This window comes from Chiloscyllium plagiosum, chromosome 31 (genome assembly GCF_004010195.1).
Source record: "Chiloscyllium plagiosum isolate BGI_BamShark_2017 chromosome 31, ASM401019v2, whole genome shotgun sequence".
Classification (NCBI taxonomy): domain Eukaryota; kingdom Metazoa; phylum Chordata; class Chondrichthyes; order Orectolobiformes; family Hemiscylliidae; genus Chiloscyllium; species Chiloscyllium plagiosum.
The window spans coordinates 29,568,179-29,585,052 of NC_057740.1; the positions used below are offsets into that span (position 1 = coordinate 29,568,179).

The 16,874-nt window shown below is 40.8% G+C and overlaps 1 protein-coding gene and 1 long non-coding RNA gene across 3 annotated transcripts in view; both read left to right on the forward strand.

Annotated features, from left to right (window-relative positions):
- Nucleotides 1-11,559, forward strand: part of rnf126 (ring finger protein 126) — a 49,475-nt gene extending 37,916 nt beyond the window's left edge. For both annotated transcript variants that reach the window (XM_043721270.1, XM_043721271.1), the window contains exons 8-9: nucleotides 4,036-4,151; nucleotides 8,819-11,559. In XM_043721270.1, coding sequence (XP_043577205.1) covers nucleotides 4,036-4,151; nucleotides 8,819-8,968 — 266 coding nt within the window. In that variant the 3' untranslated portion in view covers nucleotides 8,969-11,559. The remainder of the gene's footprint in view (nucleotides 1-4,035; nucleotides 4,152-8,818) is intronic.
- Nucleotides 11,560-15,988: 4,429 nt separating this feature from the next.
- The window catches only part of LOC122565368, a 35,862-nt gene continuing 34,976 nt past the window's right edge, over nucleotides 15,989-16,874 (forward strand). Inside the window, exon 1 of the long non-coding RNA XR_006316147.1 lies at nucleotides 15,989-16,026. This is a non-coding gene — a long non-coding RNA (uncharacterized LOC122565368). The remainder of the gene's footprint in view (nucleotides 16,027-16,874) is intronic.

Consider the following 16,874-nt stretch of genomic DNA (forward strand, 5'->3'; position numbering starts at 1 on the left):
GATTAGAGAACTGAATGACTTGGGAAACAAAGGAATGCTGCATTGAATCCTGAAGATTGGTGCTATTAAACTTTCCCTGCCTTTTTTTTCATCCACCCATTACACCGATGTATTTTGTCGGTTTGTCTATGTGCAAGGATGGAGGGTGTAGAAGGGGATGAGTGGTTAGAGTTTCAACTATTGACTGTTCATATTTGTTTGTCTGTATTTAGGATCAATTTACATAATAAGTAGTGACCCTTAACTACAGAAAGTTCATCCATGTTTCCTGTTAACCTGAGTCTATCCGAGTAAATTGGGGACTTTGTGCGTATTGATAATTTTAAAACTTTTGTGACAAGTTGAGTGAGTGAAAAAATGCATGACAAATAAATTTGAAATTATCCACTTTCCTAGCAAGTGTAAGAAGGCATATTATCTGAATGGCAATAGATTGAGAGATGGATGTCCGTGTACACCGGTCACTGAAAGTAAGCAGGCAGTGAAGAAGGCCATTGGTACGTTTCCTTTTATAGTAAATAAATTCAAGTACAGGAGCAGGGATGCCTTCCAGCGGTTGTACAGGACCTGGAATGTTGTGTGCAATTTTGAACTTCTTATCTAAGGAAAGGTGTTCTGGTTATTGGAGGGAATGCATTGAATGTTTACCAGATTGACTCCTGTGGTGTCAGGACTGGCATGTGAGGGGAGACTGAATTAGTAAGGATTGTATTCACTGGAGTTTAGAAGGCAAGGATGGACCTCTTATAAACCTATAAAATGTGAAGAGGACTGAACAGGGTAAACACGAAAAGGATGTTCTGAATGGTTCTGGATTCCCCGGTCAGAGGTCCCAGTCTAAAGATAGGGGGTTTGGCCATTTAAGACTACAATGAAGAGAAATTTCTTCACCTAGACAATTGGATTCTTCCACCACAGAAAGTGGTGTTTGCCGAAAAAACTAATGTTTTAAAGGAATTTGATGTAGTTTTTGGATCAGAAGGGTTCAGATGATATTGGAAGAAAGCTGGGACAGAGTGCTTAGTTGGATGATCAGCCATAATAATAATTAGTAGTGGAGCAGGCTGGAAGGGCTGAAAGGACTAATCTTGCTTCTATCATCTATGCTTCTATGTGGCGATTCTGGGGATAGTGGACCTTGATTTCCAGCATGCTGCCCCAATGAGATATGACAGTAAGCCACCGAAAGTTAACATCCAGGCAGATAAAAACATGGAATTCCTACAGTGGGAAAGGAGGCTGTCCAGCATATTGAATCAACACCGAACCTCCAAAGAGCCTCCCACCCAGATTCGGCCCTTATCTTATCCCCGAATTTACCATGGCCAATCCACCTAACTTGCACATCTTTGGAATAGTGGGAGGAAACCGAAGCTCCCAACGAAAACCCTAACAAACATGAAAATGTGCAGACTCCACACAGTAAATCGTCCGAGGCTGGAATCGGACCTCGCATCTCTGATGCTATGAGGCAACAGTACTAACCACTGAGCAACAGTGTTGTGTATAGCAAGGAATTCAAAAGGCAAATGGTGTTTTGGCCATTGTTACAAAAAAATTTGCATCTAGGAGCAAAGATACTTTATTGCAATTATGTATAAGGTTAGTAAGCGCACAATTGGAGTATTGTATACAGTTTTGTCTCCTTACCGATGTAAAGATATACTTGTTATGGGCAGAGCACAATAAAAGTTCACCAAATTAAATCCTGGAATGGTGGGATTTTTCTATGAGGAAAGACCAAATAAACTGGGCCTATATTCTCTGGATTATGGCATGAGATGTACTTTTGTTCAAATGTACAAAATTCCAACCAGGATTGACAGGGTAGATGCAGGATGTGTGTATGAATGTTCCCTCTGGCTAAGAGCCAGGGCACATCATCTTTGGATAAGGGGTTGGTCGCATAAGGCTGAGATGAGGAATCTCTCCCACTAGAAAATGGTGAATCTTTGAGGTTCTCTGCCCTAGACAGTTGAGAAAGCTCAGTTGAGTATCTTCAAGACAGAGATGGATAGATTTCTACATATTAGAAATATCAAGTGGTATGGAGATAGTGCAGGAAGATGGTGTTGAAGTAGAAGATCAGACATAATCTTATTGAATAACAGAGCAGGCTCAAAAGGTTTAATTGGCTTTCTCTGCCTGTTTCTTACATTATTATCTAACTATAATTGCACCTTAACCAGAAATAATTTGCTGCTTGAATGGCTGACCAAATAAAATAGACTGCTATGTGTCTCTTTATCATTGACGTTAAAGGGGAATGGCAAATGACAGATCTTAATTGCACAGAATGTAATGACATGATAACTGTGAGTAATACAGTCCTTATCCCTTCTGTTAAGATTGGGCACTCTGAGACCAGCTACACCCAATCCAAATATGGAAGAAAGTTCTGAAATATAGGTTAATCCAAGTTTAACTCCCCTGTACTGCCACAAAGTGACCTTTTTCTTTTTCCCCATTTACTACACTAGTCCTTGTGTGCTAGTAAGCTAAGTCCGGGATAGTTTTGTGTTGTACACTTGGACTCAAAGGGGGGCTTTACTGAGACTGCCCAAACTCAGTTACATTTAGGATCCTTACTTGTAGACATTCATTCCATTACTCTGGCTCCATAGGCAAGTGGTGATTGACTAAACACTCTGCAGTTCCCAGACAGTATTTCAGTGTGAAGAAACTCGTCCTTTTCATCATTGCAGGTAATTTAAAACTGGCCGTTAAGTCTTCATCCGTTGAACATTGAGTAAGAAGGCCAAAAAGCTGCTTGAGCCTGTTTTGTCATAAATTCATGGCTGATCTGATCTTGGCCTTGACTGCACTTTTCCTGCCTGTTTCCTATAACTCTTTACTCATCTATAGAAAAGAACATTTCACGTGAATGTGTTCGCATGGATGATTCAGATGAAACAATCAAAATGAATGTTAGGTTGAGGCTGACATAAAATGACAAAATAGAATTTCTGAACTATTAATCATTCCAATGATCCACCAATAATGCATAACCAGTGAAAAGATATTTTAATTGGATGTGAAATGCAGCATTTAGATCACTGTCTGAAGCTTTTATTTATAAATGTTTGAAGAATTATAAAACACAAAATTGAGATGCTCCCATATAACATCACATAATCCACTTAATATTTAACAGGTGTTGTGGAATTCTGCAACCATGGAGTTCATAGTATGTCCCTGGAATTGGATAGTACACCATATGTGATTCCATTCCTGAAAACTTACAGCATTCTGCGGTTCTACTCATAGATGGATCCAGAGACGCATTTGATATCCCATTGGCAAGTTAGACCTCGGATGACTAGTTTGGTAATATCCTGGATGTTAATGCAGAACGCTTACAGTGGTGCTTTGCCAATTTTCTACCTCCGCAAGACATGTTGGTTATTCATCTAAATTGCAATCCTGTACACCTTTTGGTTGTAACATAGGTGTTGCAGCACGTTTACATGGATGTGGATTCTGTGGATAATGGCCTTGGGCTGTTTAGTTTGAATTAGTCTGCATGGATTGTGGTATGTTTACTTCTGTCGAGATTTGATTTAGAATACTTTTATCAGTAGCGTTCTTGCTATGAATACTAAGGTTGGTTGAAAGACAGGGTGGTAGGATTAGATGTTAAGGAACCAAGTTACACATATTAACAAGCACAAAATGTAGTGATTGTAATTAGCTGACAACTAATCTGTCAGAATAATCTTCAGCTACAGATAAATTCCCACCTTTTCCCCTATGGTGCTCCCACTGGACTGCTTATTTTGCAGTTTAAACAGATAAATTTAAGAAGTTCACTGGAAGACTTTGATTTTTGTGGCAAAGTCTCATTCTATTTTAGCTAAATGTGCATCATAAAGAGCCTTTGAGATGGGACTCTAAGTTTGTGACAAAATACTTTTTTAAACAAAAACTACAGTTGGTCAACTGATTTCTTTTAGCTTTGGTTTTTATTACTTCAAGTTCAAAATTACATGGAACAGATCAAAGAAATTGATTATTTAACTTGTTCATTCTTGACAGGTTCTGGTGTAGAATGCCCTGTGTGTAAAGAAGATTACAGCATTGGAGAATCTGTTAGGCAACTTCCATGCAACCATTTATTCCATAATGATTGTATAATACCTTGGCTAGAAATGGTAAGTAACAATACTGCATTCAGCCTCAGTAGACCTTTGCAATGCTCAGATTTGCAGAATTGCAGAAAATCAGAGCAATTTTCTGATAGAATCAAATTTGTGTACTTACCGTTATGATCCTCATTGATATTACTACAGTGTACTTGACAAGTCAGTTCCCAACTGAAATCAGGCTTGATAGATCATATTTTGTATCTTTTTAATTAAATGGTGCAGTTTTTTTACTTATTAAACATAAGTACACCATGCTGCAGATTAGACTTTAGCAATGAAACAGTGATAAAAGAAATGAACATAAAGTAGAACCCATCAGGCTTTTTAAAGTTGTTGATGTCTGTTTGAGTCCACAATCGCCAATTGCAGCTGATGGCGTGTACAAAGAGAATTGTCTATTCTCGTAACTTCACAAGTTACTTTATTAATGTAATAAACAATGTACGTGTTTCTTATATGTTTTATTACTAACTAAAGCTAATGATTTCCCCCACAGACTGAACTAGAACCTATTTGTACACGCACTAGAGTCTTCTGAGGCTCTCTGAGTCATAGAATATAAAAGCTAATACCTGATCTAGGGTACTGTTAATGGGGGCTGACGCTGGCCAGACACTCTTTGTTGCTCTCTCGCTCACGCTCTCACTCTCACCATGTCTGCTTCTGTGATGGCTGGTATCCGAAATTGTCACTGCCAGTATGTGCCGAGGGTAGTCTCTTATCCTTTTCCTCAGGCTCAGGCTCATGCTCATCTGCTTATTGCATGTCTTTACCTCATTGGCTCTGGACCAGTGACCTGGGTAGCAATACCTCATTGCTCCTTGTCCAAATAAGGCTTTTGCATTACCTCATCTTTCTTTCTTTTTTGCAGAGTATAGTTAGTACCAAGCAGTACCTGGATTCCGGTCATTCTCAGTTCACAAGCTGCTTTCCCTTGTGCGTCAGCAGTTTTTTACGCTGAGCATTTCTAGCCCTTGTCAACAACTGGTACCTCTGTCTTTCTGCATCCTCCTGGCTAACATCTTATTTTCAGCAGTATGTCACCAACTGATACAGGTAGCCCCCGCTATCCAAAAGCAGAACGTTCCCAGGAAACCTTTCTCAAGCCAAAAATGGCGTAAAGTGAAGGTGCATGATTTATATGGGAATAAGTATTGCCATTTTTCATAAAAGCAAAAATCCTGATCAGGTTCGCAAAAACAGCTTCTAATGTAGCTCTTTCATTAAAGCTAAATTGTGTTAAGCAAACATTCAAAAAGCAGAGGCTGCCTGTTCTCCTGTCTGTATCAGGCTGGCTAACAACTTGTAACACAATTTAAATGTTTTTGAAACATGCCACAGAATGAAATCCCATCTATGCATAAACTTTACATGATGAGGAGGTGCCGGTGTTGAACTGGGTGTGAAGTCAGAAGTCACATGACACCAGTTTCTAGTCCAACAGGTATGGTGTGACTTCTGACTTTGTCCACCCCAGTCTAACACTGACACCTGCGCATCAAGGCTATTACTGACACTGCAAACTGCTGGCTGAAAGTGGAGAGGATCTCCTGAGAAGATTGCGTATATTAATGCAGACATCAAGTTTCTGCGGAGATGGAAGAAAGCAGAGAAGATCCAAACATGTTAGACTAGAACCTGGTGTCATGTGACTTTACAGTTTCACTGTACTCCAATGCCAGAGATAGTTCCCTTTTCTGTCACATCGATAAGTTTGACTTAACTGTTTCTTTCGGTTTCCAGTCTTGAGAGCTTGCTAGCCTTTTGCTTGATCAATCAAACTTTTAGTTTCAAATAACCACTTCAGGTTTCTTACGCAACACTTCGGGTTTGGAACTTTCAAATGAGAACCATTACACTAAGGTAATGTTAACTGTTCTGAGCTCTCTGCTTTCTCCAGAAGAAACTGATCTTGCATTTAACCCCAGCCAGATATTCTGGCCAAAAGCTTCCCAATCTGGATTTTCCTAAGCTAAAATCACTACTTGATTTTTTAACTAAAAGCAAACTAATTCCTTCGAACCTTTTTGGTTTCTCATAATAAAGCTGTCCAAATACAAGCAAGTTCGCCTATCACTCCAGGCGGGCCCCAGTCAGCAGCTCTCTGACACAGTGGTTTAAAGTCATTACTCATTAAATCATTAAACTTTTTCATACACAGACCACTAACTCAAAATCCAATCTATAACTTAAATGTTTATATGCACCCCTTGTTCCACAGTGCCTCCTTGTAGGCTACAATACTAATGAAATCACTTTTTTGTTTCCATGTCAGTTGCTTCAATAAATTTTCATTTACTATGATGCTGAAACAAAGAAGGTAGTAGAGGTGTGCTTAATCCTTGATTGTCTGTCTGTAGAATTGTTCAAAAACACATTACAAAAGATATATTTTATTATATACTAATTTACATAGAGTTTGAGTTCTTGCCCCTCTCTTTATAGTAACTTGTTTCCTTTTTTCTTGTGGTCTTCGGCTCCTTGCCAGAATTCCACAAGAGGGGCTTTATTCAGTACCTTGTTCACGTAACTATTCTTCGTAGAGTCATGGAGCACGGAAACAGATCCTTCGGTCCAACCAGTTCATGCTGAACAATCCCAAACAAAACTAGTCCCACCTGCCTGCTCTGGATCATACCCCTCCAAACCTTTCCTATTCATGTATCTCCAAGTGTCTCAGATGTTGTAATTGTACCTGCATCCACCACTTTCTCAGGAAGTTCATTCCACATGCAAACCATCCTCTGTGTAAAAACAAAAAAGAAATTGCCTCACGTCTCTTTTAAATCTCTCTCCTCTCACCTTAAAAATATGCCTCCTAGGGAAAGACAACTACCAGAAAGTGGCGACTGCAGATGCTGGAGATCAGAGTTGAAAAGTGAGGTGCTGGAAAAGCACAGCAGGTCAGGCAGCATCCAAGGAGCATAAGAGTCAACATTTCAGGGCTTATGTCTAGAAAAGACAACTACCATTTAATTCTATCTATACCTCTCATTATTTTATAACCTTCTATTAAATCGTCCCTCAATCTCCTACGCTCCAGTGGAAAAAGTGCCACCCTAACCAGCCTTTCTTTATAACTCAAACCTTCCATATCCCGCAACATCCTTCTGAACCCTCTCCAACATGATAGTATCCTTCTTTATAACTGGGTGACTAGAACTGGAAACCGTACTCCAGAAGAGGCTTCACCAATGTCCATACAACCTCAACATGACTTCCCAACTCCATACTCTAAGAACTGAGCGATTGAAGGCAAACGTCCCAAACGCCTTTTTAACCACCCTGTCTATACATGATGCAAACTTCAAAGAATTATGCACCTGCATGCCTAGGTCCTTCTGTTCTACAACAAGGACCTGTCATTAATTGTATAAGCCCTACTCTGGCTTGTTGTACCAAAATACAGTACCTTGCATTTTTCCAGATTGTCTTGTTCTGCTCTGTGCATTTTTTCCTGAACTTGCCATCAAATGGTAAAATAGCGGGTGGTGTTGTGATTTTTTTAAAACAGAATTGCACCCCAAGGCACATTGGATTTCAGGTAATCAAATAATTGAGAAAATCCTTGAGTATTTTCATTGATATGGAGCTAAATAAAGTGCCATCGTGGTTGTCAGCATCTCAGCATGACTCAAACCTTGCTGGTGATGTGTGGCAGTCGCCACACTCTTCGCAGGTAAAGTATTGATGTGATTGGGGGTAGTACGTTCTTTGAAAATTGCAAAACACCTGTCTTCGGATCTGCACAGTTTTGAATTGTTGCAATAGTTTTGTCATATTGTTATGATGTTGAGGTGTATAAATGCAGTTGCAGTTCTTAGTTTCAATGACAAGTGGAGGTCTTTCAGATACAATTGAGTTTCTGTAAGCTTTTTAAATAGTTTGCACTGCAAAACATTGGTTAGATTTTAGTATCAAATTTAACATATTCAAGTACTGCAAATGACTCAGCTAGCGAAAGTATTGTGAAATTCAAGCACATAAATTAGAATTTCCCAAGTTTGACTTTGGTGTTTTTGCATCATTTGTACCAAGATTGGTACAGTTACTTTAGTGTTATTATCAAGAGGAGGTAATCACTAGGTCTTCTGTACTTGGGTGCTGCTGCCATATTGGTTTGTATCTGTGATGTGCCAAATTAAAGTAGTTTGCAAATATTCTTATGGCAGCTGAAGTTCCAATCCTCAGATGAAATTTCAATTCTGTTCTGGTTTATTTTCAAATAGTAAACATGTTTCCATTCTCTGGGAATATAGGTTTTGAGTAATGCCTCTTCCCCTAATTTCCAAGACCACCCCCCCATTATCCTTGCCCCAAGTCCCCAGGGGAGGAAAAAAAGGTCTTTATTTTAATGCTTCAAATTTATACAAGTAGAAGGATTGCCATAACCTCTAAACTTAACAAATGTGCAACTGCACAGTTATCTACTACATACCACCTAGATTGTGCACAGCTGATATTCCTATTAACTTGCAAAAACGTAGCCATGCAGCAACCTTAAAGGTCTGTTGAAATATAAAACAAGCCATGCAGCAAAGCAAAATTAGAGGGAGAATTCAGGACAGCAATTTTGGAGGAGTCGGCAGTGAGAGTGGTCAAAGCTTGGTGGGGATAGAAAGAGACTTGGGACAAAGGCATGCTTCAAAGACATTTTCTCTGTTCACTCCTAGCATGATACCTGTCCAGTGTGTCGGAAAAGCTTAAGTGGGCAAAACACAGCAACGAATCCTCCTGATTTATCAAGAATGAACTTCTCCTCTTCTTCATCCTCCTCTGCTTCAAGTTCACCGAGTAATGAGAATTCAACAAACAATTCCTGAATTTGAGCAAAAACATCTAAGGTTTACTGTTTTCATATGCAACAGTGTTTGATGACTACCATGAAACATTTTATAATTTAAATTATTGTATTATGCATGGCACAAAGAAAGCCAGAGTAAATGGAGTTTTTTAACAAAGAACTCTTTTCTAAATCTCTACTCGAACATGAATACCCACTTTTCCTTTTCAAGATTTGTTTTATAGATTTAACTTCTGGGACCGATTTAAAACTTTACTTATCGACAAGCTGCTATGTTCAACTATTTCATCTCACTTGGGTGGAAAAAGCCCTGTGTGCACATTGCTGTATTCATACTGCTGTGAATTAGCTTAAGCAGTGAAAGATGGCTGCTGTTCATTATTTCACAAAAATATATAGATCTTTAACCTTTGTAATGTGTTTTAAGATTAATGCAGCTGTTGAACTTTGGGTATTGTTCAATTTTATAGACCTGAATTTTTGTTGTTCTCATACTAAAAGGGATTTTTTTTTTCAAAATCTTTTTTTTGATTGGTTGTTTTATAGATACTATGGAAAGCTCAATGATAGCCAACATCTTCCCATTTTTGTTTAATAGTAAATGGGGGGCTGTTTGCTTCAAATCAAGAGACTGGAGATGGGACTGTTTGGATTGGGGTGGGAAAGAAGATATATCTAAAGATTTATATTAAAGCATTGAAGTGGTAATTGATTACGTGCCGACTAAAAATTCTTTTTAATGACTATTCCTTGTGTTGAATCTGAAAATGTGTCAATCATGGAAGAAGTGCAATGCCTCTACTGATATAATTGGAGCAGTTTATGACAGTACAGTTGCCTTACCTTAGCAGCAGCTGGACTATCAGTCATCAGTCACTTCCTATTTTAAAAAGCCAGATTGGCTCACTGGCTCACTGTAAAGCATTTTGTATTAGTGGGTTTTCTGGCGAGATGTCAAACCTCAGGGTATGCCCGAAGGTATGCTTGTCAGTAGGTAACATACAATCTTCTCAAATTGCTAACGCAATGTTTAGAAATGTGTTCCAAGCAAATAACAAGTAATTTTGTGGAATTTACTGAGTCTGTTAATACTGTATCAACCATTAATTGTATACAAGTTGGTGAATAATCATTTTTTTTAAAAAAAGTGGTGTCCTCCTTGATTTTTGTGTGCATACGATCAGCAAATCTTCTCTTAAAAGGCAAACCTAAATGATCAATGATGTGAAAAGTGATTTCCAACTTCAATAATCATCATAGTAGAAGCTTCTCATCCTTAAGCATCTAGATATTTTTTCCACTGACCTTTTAGAAAATCTATATGACTGTGTGTATTTTGGTAACACATAACCTGCAGGTAAGAGATGTCTATGACTGTACCATGGTTATGTGATGTGAATTGTCCTGTGCTTTTAACACAAGATAAGGGTATACTGTCAGTCTAAAGTAAGGAATAGTTAAGAGGAAAATATGTTTTCTAGTTTATAATTCAACATCTGTCTCTTACATTTGTTTTAAGCTTGCGTTTTTTTTTAGATCAATATAAGAGCTTTCCTTTTAATTTTGCCATCTGCCTGGAGATCTAGAATCTAGCACTTGGGAACGTACAACTGGATCACCTTAGTTCATGTGGGTTGTTTGCAAATGGGCTTCAACTAGCCCACATAGACTTAGTTGTCTGCAGGGTAACACATTTAAATCTGAAAATCAGATGAGCTGAGTAACACATGGAAACTGAAATGATGAGACTCTAATGTAGCTGCAGAATTTGCATGAAGTTTAAAGTTGCCTACTAAAGAAGAGGCTCTTTTTGGAAAAAAAATGCTCAGCAGTAATTTATGTATAACACTTTGTCATGACCTCCATACATTTCTTATTAGAAGGGCAACATATGTACATATGTCATTTGTTAATGTATATCTATGACAATATCTGTATATTATTATTGGGTTGTGGTATGTGTCAGATCTTGATTCCATATTTGTATTTTAAACCAGTCTCGGAGACTTAAAACAACAAATATTACTTTAGTTTTGATTGTGGTGATTTGGAGCTGGACTCAAATCTGTGTTCAGGGCAATTTTGAGGACTTAGATCTTGGTAACTAATGCAAGTATGAAAAGAAGATTCTCTATTAATTTAGCAGTTGGTCCTGATTTGGTGTTATTTCTCACCCTACGTAAAATCTTTAAAAGTAGATTCTGCAGAAGGATGACTGCAGTCATGCAGGTGTGTGAACATTGCCACTCAAACTTAGATAAGTGCTTTGTAATTTGATTTCTGGCTTTTGTGTTGATCTCAGCTGTTGTATTACTCACTGACAAGTATATCAAGTATATTATTTTTCCAGCACATAATTGGTACCCTGAATACTTCAAGGCATCTGAAAAATATTTCTGACACCAATAAATCTTTGGAATTTTAAAAAACCTATATTCTGCATTTTGCATTCAGCACTTTTTCATTTGAACAATTTAGTAGACTTAAGACCAATTCTTTCCCCTTCATCTACTTGCCCTGATTTTGAGATCATTTTGAAGATGCGTTGCACATTAATAGACTGACTTTTAGGTACATTTTAATTTAAAAAAAATAAAGATTTACTTACCATCTGTTGTGTTTTTAATTAAAAGATTATCTTCTCTTTTCCTAAGTTGAATGTTCAGTGAAGCATTAGGGTGATTTTGTTTAATGTTAATTTACAAATATTCCATAATTTTCCTTGTTTCACTTGTACCTTGCCTCTAAATTTCACATTACTCCTCAAGCAGCAGAATCTTAAATGTAAGACAACCTCTTGTGCTTAATCTTTTGGATGATCACTAGTGAGAATCAGAAGGCTGTACTATATACATAAAGAACAATGCTGGTTTTAACAGTCCTGATTGCTCATTGGTTTGTATATGTATTTTAGATTAAGCTCTATTTAGAGTCTGTGGAACCTAGTACAGTTTAAATATAGAATTCCCTAAAAGGGTAGTCATTTTAAAAAGACAGATGAATCCAAAGCAGTGCATTTCCTTGAGTCATATCAATCAATGATCGTGTACATTTGAGTAAAGGAGTTGGGATATCATGTTGCAACTTTACAAGACATTGAAGAGGCCACTTTTACAATACTGCGTACAATTCTGATCACCTGTCTATTGTTAAACTTAGAGGGTGCAGAAAAGATTTACAAGGATGTTGCGGGGACTGGATGGTTTGAGTTGTTGCGAGAGGCTGAATAGGCTGGGGCTTTTTACCCCACAGCATCTGAGGCTGAGGCATGACCTTTATAGATTTGTAAAATTATGAGAGGCATGGGTAGGGTGAATAGCCCCGAGTAGCAGAGTCTAAAGTAGGGGGTATTGGTTTAAGATGAAAGGGAAAGATTCAAAAAGGACCTGAGAGGCAACTTTTTCACAGAGGGTGGAACGAGCTGCCAGTGGAAGTGGTGGAGGCAGTTACAATTTCAGCATTTAAAAGACACCTGGATGGGTATATGACTAGGAAGGTTTTGGAGGGGTATGGGCTAAATGCAGGTAAATGTTCTTAGGTCAGATTGGAATGTCTGGTTGGTGTGCATGAGTTGGACAGAAGTGTCTAATTCTGTGCTCTATGACTCTATAACTGAATTATTCCCATTACTTTTTAAAAAAAAACTCTAAGCATGTCAAGTAAAGTAAAAGCAAAATCCTGTGGATGTCAGAAATCTGAAATTAAACCAAAGCGCTGACAAATCTCAGCAGGTCTGCCAGCTTGTGTGGGAAGAGAAATGCTTCAAACCAAATTCTGTATTGGAACCTTGCCTCTGTTCCAACTTTACCTCTGTTTCTCTCTCTACAAGTGCTACCAGATGTGTTGAGTTTTTCCAGCACTTTTATAAATTGACTAAGGTCTCCAATCATTTTGCAAGACTGAAGTGGGCAACTGAATGAACCTGTTTAACTTATTCAAAGGGTGTTCTTCAATAACTGCAATATTTGAAATGAGATTAAAATAAATAACAGGAATTTGGTCTGGGTTTCCATTTAAATTGACAACGAGTGTATCTCAGCTTATTTGATCTTCTCATTAAACCATGCAGTGTTTCTGTTGAAGGGCCATGATGCATTCTTTCTAACGTACATAGGAATGCAGCAGCTCTTCAGTAGGAAATCAGAGAAGACAATAACTCTACACTTCTGTAACCTGTTAAATTGAGCTTCCTTGCTATTTTTTTTATTGTATTAGTAAACAGTTATGCAGGGACCATATGGCTACATAAAGTTGTGTACAAAGATGAACACCAAACTGGTAGCAAGTCCAGGCTTGATGCTCCTATTGTGGACATGGTAATGATGTCACTTGTAAAATAAGTATGGCAGTTTCAATTAATAAAATGGTTAAACATCACAACTTATGATTAGATTCCCTACAGTGTGGAAACAGTCCCTTTGGCCCAACAAGTCTACACAGACCATCTGAAGAATAACCCACCCAGACCCATTTCCCTCTGACTAATGCACCTAACACTATTGGCAATTTGGCATGGCCAATTCACCTGACCTGTACATCTTTGCACTATGGGAGGAAACCGGAGCACCCGGAGGAAACCCACGCAGACACATGGAGAATGTGCAAACTCCACACAGTCACCCGAAGCTGGAATCAAACCAAGGGCTCTGGTGCTGTGAGGCACCAGTGCTAAGCCACTGTTAATGGGACATGATTTTGTAAAAATCCATGTTGTGTTCCAATATGACATTGAAAATGCTGATTTAGTGTGGTATTTCATTCTTGTCCAAACCATGGTCAAGTGTTGTGCTACTTTAGACTTGCCAACATTTCTATGCTATTCCAGCAGTAGTCTCAGGTAAAATGAAAAGTTTTGTTTTTACTCAGCCACTCTCTACTATACCTAACCCACCCACACAGAAACAATGCTCTTTTAGGGATATGTTTGGCCAAGGTTATTAATGGCCTGGTCTGCAGTTATTAAATTTAACAAATCAGGAAACATTTGGGAGTTTTTGCATTTTTGTGCTTAATGGCATTTACCCATTGAGCCAGTAAGGAACTAATTTGTTATTTCTATCTTTTCCATAGCAAGGTTTTGGAAATTCCCCTTCCTGCAACATTTCTGCAATGCAACAGCGTCACCTTGTGGAATCATGAAGTACGTCATTCTAGGCAATAATTGGTTTTAAATTCCGGATTAGTGGTGCTGGAAGAGCACAGCAGTTCAGGCAGCATCCGAGGAGCAATATAATCGACGTTTCGGGCAAAAGCCCTTCATCAGGAATAAAGGCAGAGAGCCTGAAGCGTGGAGGATGATACGGTGTACATGGAGTTTGGTGGGGTGGTAGGTGAGGATCAGTGGGGTTCTGTCTTGGTGGTGGTTGGAGGGGCGGGTCAGGGTGGAGTGGATAGGTAGAAAAGATGTTTGGAACTAGGGTGAGGTGGGGGAAGGGGAAATGAGGAAACTTGAAGTCCCAGATTGATGGCCTGGGGTTGAAGTGTTCCGAGGCGGAAGATGAGGTGTTCTTCCTCCAGGCGTCTGGTAGTGAGGGAGTGGCGGTGAAGGAGGCCCAGGACAGCATGTCCTCGGCAGAGTGGGAGGTGGAGTTGAAATGTTGAGCCACAGGGCGGGGTGGTTGATTGATGCAGGTGTCCCTGAGATGTTCCCTAAAGCGCTCTGCTAGGAGGTGTCCAGTCTCCAATGTAGAGGAGACCGCATCGGGAGCAACGGATACAATAAATGATATTAGTGGATGTGCAGGTAAAACTTTGCATGTGGAAGGCTCCTTTAGGGCCTTGGATGGAGGTGAGGGAGGTGGTGTGGGCGCAGGTTTTGCAGTTCCTGCGTTGGCAGGGAGGAGGAAAACTTCTTCCAGGCAGGTATCCTTGCAAGAGGATTCGCAGTAGGGTTAAAATCAACGTGGTAAAAACAATGCCTGCAGATGCTGGAAATGAGATTCTGGATCAGTGGTGCTGGAAGAGGTCTCCTCTATATTGCGGAGACTGGGCACCTCCTAGCACAGTGCTTTAGGGAACATCTCCGAGACACCCGCACCAATCAACCACACCGCCGTGTGGCGCAACATTTCAACTCCCCTCCCACTCTGCCGAGGGCATGGAGGTCCTGGGCCTCCATCACCGCCGCTCCCTCACCACCAGACGCTTGGAGGAAGAACGCCTCATTTTCCGCCTCGGAACACTTCAACCCCAGGGCTTCAACGTGGACTTCAACAGCTTCCTCATTTCCCCTTCCCCCACCTCATCCTAGTTTCAAACTTCCAGCCCGCACTGTCCCCTTGACCTGTCCGGACTTGTCCGACCTGCCTAGCTCCTTTTCCACCTATCCACTCCACACTTTCTTCCCTGACCTATCACCTTCATCCCCTCCCCCACTCACCTATTGTACTCTATGCTACTTTCTCCACACCTCCACCCTCCTTTAGTTTATCTCTCCAAGCTTCAGGCTCTCTGCCTTTATTCCTGATGAAGGGCTTTTGCCCGAAACGTCAATATTACTGCTCCTCTGCTGCCTGAACCGCTGTGCTCTTCCAGCACCACTAATCCAGAATCTGGTTTCCAGCATCTGCAGTCATTGTTTTAACCTAGTTGATGTTAACCCTACTGCGAATCCTCTTGCAAGGATGCCTACCTTGAAGACGTTTTCCTCCTCTCTCTCCAAGAATCTCAGGGAGTCCCACTGCAACTCCCAGGTAATTTCCTCTGTCCTGAAGCTCTTCAACCATGTCCTGAAACAAACTCGCTACCACAGCCACATTTGCTTCCTCAGAGCCTGCCTCCGTAACCAACTCATCCCACACGCACTCCGGACCACTTTTAAACCAGCAGAGTTCGGACCCGAACAGGACAAACAGTACAGACGACAGATTCAAAAACACCAGCAACAGTTCTCCTTCAAGATCCTCCGCTCCACGCTTGCAGCAATGCGCCGGCACCTAACCACACTACAGTCAGCCCTGCCTCAGCTGAGGGCCACACTCTCTCAGAATTGCAAAGGACCCACTCTGTATGACATCCTCAGGAGACTTCATACTCTCAACAAACAGTATTTCAACTCCATCTCAAACATCAAAAACTGTAAGTACAACAAACTTTTATCTACCCACCTCCATAACCAGCACTTCTCAAACATTCCAGAAGATTGCCCTAGCCTCTGGAACTGCTCGGACGCCATTAGCCGTGCAGCTGCCACCCCCACGCTGATTGATGATGTCACTTCTCCCATCATGGCCACTCCCACAACCACTTCCACCCCTCACAATTCCTCATGCATCACATGTGACATTGTTTCCGCCCCTTACATCATCGCTGATGTCACACACTCAGTGACTTCTGCCACCACTCCCGCCCCCACCAACGCCACGGACCTGCATTCTACTGACACGTCCCCCACAGATCCCACTGTTACCATTCCTGGTCCCCAGAACCCTGAGGGGAACACCACCCCTGCTCGTGACTCCACCCCCATTTCCCCCACCATCACACCCACTCAAGTTACTGGCTCCGCCCCCACTCCCATCTCCACACCCACACCAGATCTCAGTTCCCAGCCCTGCTGAGTTTTCAGACCTTCCCCTCACTGAGGACGAACGATCAGTCCTCAGCAAAGGACTCACTTTCATCCCCCTCCGTCCACGCATCAATGAATTTAATACACGCCGTGATGTCGAACACTTCTGCCACTGCCGCCTCCGCCTCCGAGCTTACTTTCACAATCAGGTCTCCCGTCCACCTTCCAAGGACCCCTTCGCCCACCACCAACAAACTGCATCCACCTGGACACCCCGCGCTGGCCTATTACCTGCCCTCGACCTCTTCATCTCCAACTGCCGCCGGGACATTAACCGCCTCAACCTGTCTACTCCCCTCCCCCACTCCAACCTCTCACCCTCACAACGCGCAGCCCTCCAATCCCTCTGCCCCAA